Here is a 9347-nt window from a genome sequence, read left to right on the forward strand (position 1 = left end):
TGTAAGTACTTATATATTATGAAATCCAACAAAATAATTAAATTATTTGTATATTTTATTTTTTTACCTAAAAGTTTTCCAAAGTGATGGTAAAACTTTTAAATTTTACTTTGTTATTACCAACTATGAACTAAATATTAATAATCAAATTAATTATAAAAGTATATAATTTAACGTGATTATAAAATAAATTAACGAATTAAGTTATAAGTTACTTTAAAAAAAAAAGTAATTCGTTAAGATAGAAGTTACTTCTTAAAAAAAAAGTAACTCGTTGAGTAACTTAACTTTAACTTTTGAACTCGTTAATGCCCAGCCTTGAATATTGTGATCTGTCAATATATTGAACGGGAGACAAACCAGTGTCGACCGGTACACATATCGATACATCCAACGAAAAAGGTATTAAATCGAATTTTTTCGTTTTTGAGTTACGGCTGTATTCCGATAAAGAATCATTTTCTCTATCGATCACGAAAATGATCGTATCTCTATCGATCCCAAAGAAATTATAAAATAATATTTTATAATCTCCCAATATGATAGTTTCCTATAGCTTTGACTTTAGTTTTACTTCTCCTGAACAATTGACATAATGAAGTTAAAACCTTTTCCGTTGGATGTATCGATATTAAACTATGCAGTATGCACACAACACTTGCCAAACACACAAACACAATCTCGTTTTAATATTTAAATTTAGTAAATTTTTCGTCTGTATAACGTCGATATAATTTAATAGTATCATTCGATCGTCAATGTGGCCTAATTTCGTTCCTTTATAATTTATGCAATAAATGTATACAATGTGTACGGCATGACTTTAATGTCCAATTTATAATTTATAATTTTCTTTTCTCAAGTACTCCTACATAGCTCCAAATATAGTTAAGAGGACGTGATACCCGCATGTGTTGTCTCCGTCTGACACACGTACGACACAACAAATGTTCGTTCAGAAGATTAAATTGTGTGCTGTTAGTTTTTATATTAGAGTGAACTGACCTATTATCTATGGCCTCACGTAGGCTTTTATTGATATTATTAGTTTCAAGTAAGTTACCTTGAAATGACCTTTTTGAAAGTATACATTTTAAAATGTATTCACATTAAAATAATAAAATTAATAAAAGCCTACGTGGGGCCCTAAATAATAATCTTACCTTTAAATTTGATAAAAGGTCAATTCACTCTAATATCAAAACTAACAACACACTATTGAATCTGCTGAACGGATATATATGGCCAAAATATTGTGCGCCGACTTTAGTTGTGAATAGGTAACCCAAGTTACCGATTCTATATTATTTCCATATTATTATTATAACAATGTATTATTAGTGTTGTTCACTTAAGCCACTGGTGATTTTATAGGTTCTTTTTAAACATATATTGATACAGTCAAGTCTTAATAACACGGAACGTAATGGAGCATAAATAAATTCGACTTGGGTATGTATTATTCGAATTACAAGCCTTAAACACAACTGAAAAACATTCAGAGGGACAAGATAAAATATTGAGTTGTAGATGTTTTTGAGTTATCGAGACTCGACTGTATTTATAAATATTGTGAATTCTTTAACAATTATTACAACACCTATATTAAGTAGTTAAACATACGTTTGGAACACTTATAAGTAGAATAAGAATGTATGCCCGTTCTCTTGCAATGCGCATGGAAAAAAAGTTTTTCTTATGTTAAGGGGGAGGGGAGGAGTGTAATAAATCATGCGAAAAGTAAAGTAAACTTGTACGAAATTGTACAAAAAAAGTATACAAAACTGTCAAGGTTTAGTATTAAAATTTGTAAGTGGAAGTGCTAGCGAAACGGAGCTGTATTACACGTATAAGTTTATAGTAATGTCATCAACTGTATTGACGTAGATAGTAGCAGAACCTATAGGTACAACCAAATTTAAAACAAGTTAGTAAATCACTTACTTTTTCATTACCACCACCACTTATATGAATAGTTTGTCCTTCGGTGATCATATACCTAGTTGGTAGGAGGAACATAATTAATATCAACATGCAGGCCAGCATACCAGAAATACGATATATTAGTATACCTTATAGACGATCCGATATTATAGTGTTGTAAAGTTGTACTGGTATTATAGTATATTACAATTTAGTCGTATTATATTATATTATATGAAGTTAAAAGTTAATCAATTCTCTACAGATATTGTCAGTGTTTAATTTATAAATATATTATATTATTATAGTTTATAATATAAAAATAATATATATAATATATACAAACATGTTAGAAAACGTACGGTAAAATGTTGTTTAGTGTATAGTGCCGTTAATTGTATAAAACTTAATATGTACAAAGTTTATGTATGATGTTTATATTTTTAAATATATTTTGTTTTAATCTTATCTCAAAATTAGCAATGGTGGTGACGAATTCCAGGATAATAATATATTCATGTTTAATTTTCGGTACGGAATACCAGTGTTAACAATATAGTAATAAGTAGAAAATCATATTTTCATGGCATTATGTTAATATAATAATCATTATATTTTAATATTAAATATACCAGAAAACTAAAAAGTGTAATAATTGTATCCATCTAAGTTGAAGATTTTTGATTACAACTTACAATATAAAATGAAACAGTAATTTAATCAAAGCAATAATCTGTAATTTTGATAATAATATTTTTCAATCAACTAATTAACTTAAATTCAACTTACTAACTATACAAATAATATGGTATTTACTTTTTCTCAGATTTGATTTATTAATGAATAAACTATTAAATGTATGTGCGTTTGTGTTCTATGTAAAATTGTAAATGTTTTTGAAAGTAACCGATACGTTGGTTGTTTAGTGTAGTTCATATTATTATGGATGTAGCCACAGCGTATTATTTTGTTGCTGATATTAGCGACAAGTCCCCGAATTAGGTGTTCGATGTGTGTATACGCGAAGCAACCCCTCGCATAATTATCCATAGGTTAATATCAAATAATTGTTCTATATCTTACTATCTCAGTTATATTATTTAGCCATACTTATAATATTATTATAGTAATTATTATAGAAGTTATTAGGTATACTATTTTTTTAGTATTATAATATTTTGTTATTTGCTATCAAAATTCAAAATATAAAATGGTGATTTAAAAACAAACGATGTGGGGATAAATATGCGATAAGTGGAGTCACGCATGTGCATATCGAACACTTAATTCGGCGACTCGTTGCTTATATCGACAACATTTTTTTTTTTTAATTGATTTAATGAGCCATGGTTCCATCCATAATATATGATCTAAGTTATTTGGTGAGAAACGTTACTATTATCTATTTTTTAAATTTCGGAGAAATATAATACAACAATATTGTATCTATAGGTACTGAGAAAAAATTGTCACAGTATAAATTAATGTAGGTACATATTAATTATAGTTATTAAGTTCAAACATAAAACGTTGACACATAGGTACCTAAAGAAAACTGACAGTGCTGTAATAGCTGTATAGTAAATAATAACTATAACTTGTAAGTTGAACACTGACAAACTGCATTGGAAGTAACTGTAGGTAGGTAACTTGTATAAGTTGGAACTATATACATAGGTAATACCCAACTGTAACTTATAAGTTGGAAGTTGTACCACAGACAGATCACACCAAAATGACACAGTGATGGAGATTTTTATAAATAAATAATATTTATAAATTTAACTTCAATGAATAATTATAATAAAACCTCCATTATTGTCATGGATCAGGTTTTATTTTGTTTTTATCCATTTTCGTTATAAACCTTATTAAACTTATAACTCCATAAAATTATTTTTTAAATTTATAAAAATTTTATTAATTTAACAAATACAAATTATTTATTTTTATTTTTATTTTTTTGGTTTATATGTTTTTTATTCAATCTGTTATGAAATAGAACAATACGAACAATATTGATGGTTTATAGGTTAAAATAAATAATAATAAAAAGGCAGATTAGACAGACTGTAGATGCCTCCCAGCGGAGGCATTACGAATTACGACATGAGTAATAAATTATTTAGTTAAGTATAATTTTTACTAGAACTAATCAAAATAAATCATTGTTTTATTATATTTATACAAATAAGTAACGATGTAAGTTATATTGAATTAAATAAGCGTCGTTGATTTAATAAATTCGAATTACTTAGTTCAATAAAAATTTAATTTATTAAATCAAAATATCGTTGAATGAATAATAGTTTGATTGCAATTACAAAAACTCATTGGTTAATTATTTATATAATATTTTTGTTGATTCGTATAGAATTTTTCGTTAGGTGGAAAGTAGCTTTCGAGTAAATTGATTAGTTTTATTTTTACATTTTATTGACTCGACAAAATTGTTTGCCCCCACCTATTATTATTAACTGAAATGATGCCACCGTAAAAATTACACATATGAATTCACCATGTATAAGATTATATGTCATATGATGATACTATTGAATTCAAATGTATATTGAAACAATAAATAATAATCTTAATCCACTAAACATCGTTTACGTACTTAATGCATAAGAATTCATTATTTCAGGATTAGGAATTTTGTGTGACGGAAAACTTGAAAGATGACATGCTGTACCATCTTGCTCAGAGTTGGTGACTTTAGCATAAATAATTAAATATATTACATTATTACCTATGTTATTATAAGTGGTGAAAATAAGGCAAGAGCCTTTTAAGCGAATTTTGTCATTATTAACTGTGTTTCACGCTGATATTATCACCCGATAAAAATTATTTTTGGATATGGCACAACTACCTATTATACTGTTTAAGATGTATATACATCTTATGTAAGACATAGGCATTTTTAAATTTTGATTAGCTTTCATATTTGCTTATAATTGTATTGTAATTGTATTGTATTGTATTAAATAATAATTTGTTGCACATTTTAATACAATTATAGAAACTCTGAGGATAACTTTTATTGTTCAAATGGACTGTGCATAGAAATTTCGTGGGTTTGTGATGGCCGTAAGGATTGTTCAGATGGTTCAGACGAGATCAAAGAGTTGTGCGTTTGATACGAGTATGGAACAAATACGTCCATCGGTAAAAAATAATAGCTATATTATGACATTTAATATTATTGTTATGGTTATATAATAACTTATGGTTGCCAAAGTCACGCAGATCAATCTAAATATGAAGCTTCTAATATTACATCTAATAAAATATTTAATATCATTTTAGATTGCGGTAAAGTAAATATAAACAACCAAGTATTATTGGAAGGAGGTAAGAATAAAGCAACGGTTGAAATAGCACCTTGGTTTGTTGCAATATTTCAATTATATGATATGGATTATCAATTTATATGTGTAGGATCACTTATTGCTCCACATTTAGTCATTTCTGGTAAAATCCTTATACTTACAATGTATTTAAGGAGGAATGAAAAATTAATTAAATAACTTCTTTAGTGGCTAAACCTTTTTGGGAAAAAGGTATGTTATCTAACCAGATATCAATAAATGATGGTCTATACAATATTGTTGTTGGGAAATATGATAGAAATTTTAATGTTATTGACAATGACTTAACTCAAATAATGGATGTACGTTATTAATAATTTAAAGTCTATAAACAATTTGTATGATGTGTATAATATAAATTAAAACAATTTTTGTAGGTAGACATAATATACGTGTCTAATGGCTATAATAAAAATGAAAATGGGCTCCACAATGACGATATATCTGTACTTATATTAGCAAACAAAGTTTCGTTTAGTAATGGTATTACACCTGTTTGCATCGATTGGAATAGTAAATATAATACACAGGATGGTGATCAAGGACAGGTAAATTTTTATAATTTATAGTTTGTTGTTTCATTAAATACTTAAATTATAATTTGAATTTGGTTGCCTGGTTTAATTTTTACAAAGTGGTTAGAGGTTATAGTTAAGCTATGTGCACAAGTTAGTAAATTTTGCTAGTAGCTTCACATCGATGTATTCAGAATAAATTCAGAAAACCAACTGTAAATAAGTGACAAATTAAGGTCAAAAACATAAAATTTTCACAGTACATTTTGATAAAAATTGGGAAATTGTGTGTAATTAGGCACTCTAAGTTAATTTACGTAACAGCTCTGCTCTGAGGAACCTAAAAATGTATAGATACCTACTTAAAATTTCTTTCAGATTAAGTTTTGAAATATTAACATAAAAAGTATATTCGGATATTACAACTTTCGGAGACCGGGGACCCCAGAAATGGAGGGTCAAGTGCAAGTGCTCCATCTGCACTTGCGTAAATCAGGGCCTGGACATGGAATCATTAACTCCAACCGACATGATACCGTTAACTAGAACATTATTGATTCGCGCAGGCCCCTGATTCGCACCGGTGCACATTTAACACATTTTACTTGCCATATTGTAAGTGCTTTTTACATTTTTCTTTTGTAGTTTGAACCATATGTTAATTTTTTTTGCGTGTGGTAGGTATATAGTGTATACCTATACATAAAGTTTGATGCCCATAATGATTAAAGTGATAAATAACAAGACTTTATAAAGTTGGTAGTGTCTAAAGACGAATTACCCCGAACATTTTTGTTCCAAATGAAAAAAATAAAATGTATTTATTTATTGAATATTGAACATAATATGCCTACACAAAAATCAAACATTATTCTTTAACATTTTCTAGAGTAGGTAGTTTATTCAATTGTGTGTAGAAACACTTGTTTTGTTTTGTATTTGAACAATAACCGTATAAATACTAGCTATAAGTAGACAACATTTTGTATTATTCTTTCAATTGTATTCAAAGCTGTTAATATTATTGTTACGAACATGATCAGAAATATTAATATATTAACTATTATTTTTATACTTAGTTGTATTAGTTATATAACATGTGCTATTACTGGTGAGTACTTATATTTATATTTTTTTTTACACGATAGATCACAGATTAATATTTATGGAGAATTATAGGAACAAAATGCATAATTGTCACAACAATTCATAAAATTACGAGAAAAGAAGTATATTATTATGTTTTACTTAATTTATCTAAGTAATTAAGTTATTTACATAGTAAAAAAGAAATATAATATAATATGGGTATTCAAAATAAGATAAGGGTTACTGTTAATTTTTAGAGAATTTTATGTTTTTGGTATAGGAAAATGTTATGTACCCCTTTTTGATTTTATCAATGTTTGTGAATATTATATTTATGAATATTTGTATCTCTTTCATTACTTGTAAATTTTAGGATTACCGACATTAAATTGTATATTATTTCTTGGATACCTCGAACCATATTTTTCTGATTTGTTTTTCTTGTAAGTTATTTATTTTTTCTTCGTTAATACATTTTTAAAAACTGTCTTTAAATAATTTAAAATTTTATATTGTATTTAGTATTTTTTTTTGTATTCATTTAGTTCTGTAGTTAAGTTTATTAGATCTTTATGGTCTTATGCGAAAACGTTTTTAAATTTGTTAATTTATTGATCAATCATTTCTTCATTTGTGTAAAAGGTTTTTAATTGTTTTTCTGTTGTGACATAACAACATAAGTGATATAAATTCCCGAAAAATTGAATTCCTCTTTTAGATCTACTATTTAATAGGACTTTATTTATATCTAACGTTTTTGTATCACTTTCTCATATGTTTTTATTAATGGTGCTTAATATATCTAGTGTTAGGTTAAGAATTTTGCAGAAGTTTGTGTTTTTATTTTCACAGTAGTTTTCAACAGGTATTTTTATATTTTCCAAATTGTCATCTGGGTCATCGTCTTGCAACTCCTGTGTGTAGATTAGAGGAATGCTTTTTTCGTATAACATGGCCTCTGGTACCTCGTCGAAGAAGGCTCCAGGAGATACAATTACAGCTATATCTTCTTCTGCGCTAGCATTGATGATTACCGCAACGACTGTGAGGATTTTAAAAAACATCTAGAACCAAAGACTGAATTAAACACGACATGTATAAAATAATTTTCCATCGCTCTGTACGCTAAATGATCACCCATATACATTTACTCGTATATATCGGAAAACAAATTTTATAATAAAAGGTATTACTGTTATTAATACAATTAAATAAATTGTATAATGCAACAATAATCATATAGGCATATTACTATTATAGTATATACTATGATATATTATTTTTGCCAACGATCGACGGCATTGTCATTTCAGGGAGAAGTTAAATAAATAACAAATACTTATATTTGATACAAAAAAAAAATATTGAAACCAGTTATTAGTTTTATGATTTTGTGCGTTGTTGACCTGTAATTGTATCACTATTTTAATACCCCATTACAAACATACACATATAAATAATATAATATGTATCATGCAAGATTTAATTATATTATATTAATTAATAATTTTTAGGTTTTAATTCTTTGTCTAACAAATTAGATAGGTAACTATTGTTCTCTTTTTTCTTTTTGAAAAGATTTACTTGTGAAATACTTACTATATAAAATGCTGCAGCATTATACATGTATAAAGAATAATGTATAAACACTATCGTTTATAATTTAGTTTCGGATGTGTTAAAAACAAAACAAAATAAAGGTTAGCTAGTGTTGTATAATTTTTTTTTTTTTTTATAAGGTTTTTAAAGAGAGGTAAGTATTAACTTTTAACTTACCTAAATGAGTTAATTATTAACTTTCCTAGCATTGGGTGTTTGTTTAAGGTTTGATTAAGATATATTATTTTTTCCTGTGTTCCATACTTCTTTTTCATAAAAAAGGTTTTATTCTTTGCACATGTATGGTATCTATGGCTTTTTTACCTTTTAAAATTAAATATACTTTGTAGTTTACGTCCAAAACGTGTTCATTCTCTCGCATCTCGACCACATTCCTGTTAATGTTTCCTACCGTCGGTATTTGTCGATCGGTGTCGTACCGTTGTCTAAGAAATTCTTAGTTGTAATACAGTTTGTAGGACAATAATTAAGTTATCTGTTTACATTTATTAAATAGTATGTTTATCATTTTATTTCTAGCGGATGATAGTACGTACAAATTGCATTATTACATTTTTATCTTTTAATACTATAATATATTATAATATTATGTGCAGTGTTGGGAAAAGATAACCAAAAAATTATCTGGATAAGATAAAATATAATATCATTTTTTTTAAAATTATATTACAGCGGTCGCCGCTTATAGTATTCACTGGTTATAAGAATCAGCCGCTATTAGTGATAAAAAATGTCAGGAACGGAACAAACAGCCGTCTTCAGTGCATTTTTCACCGCGTACTGTGATCAGGTTTTCGGTTATAGTGATCAGAAAAAATCATGTCAGAAA

General features: G+C 27.1%; 1 protein-coding gene across 1 annotated transcript; it reads left to right on the forward strand.

Moving 5' to 3' along the window:
* Positions 1-4116: 4116 nt before the first annotated feature.
* On the forward strand, positions 4117-6155 carry LOC115033687 (modular serine protease-like). The gene is made up of 4 exons (XM_029486863.1): positions 4117-5091; positions 5233-5397; positions 5463-5596; positions 5672-6155. The coding sequence occupies exons 2-4, from the start codon at positions 5340-5342 to the stop codon at positions 5861-5863; spliced, it is 384 nt and encodes a 127-aa protein (XP_029342723.1). The 5' UTR covers positions 4117-5091; positions 5233-5339; the 3' UTR covers positions 5864-6155.
* Positions 6156-9347: the final 3192 nt, after the last annotated feature.

The sequence above is a fragment of the Acyrthosiphon pisum genome, chromosome A1 (assembly GCF_005508785.2).
Source record: "Acyrthosiphon pisum isolate AL4f chromosome A1, pea_aphid_22Mar2018_4r6ur, whole genome shotgun sequence".
Lineage (NCBI taxonomy): Eukaryota > Metazoa > Arthropoda > Insecta > Hemiptera > Aphididae > Acyrthosiphon > Acyrthosiphon pisum.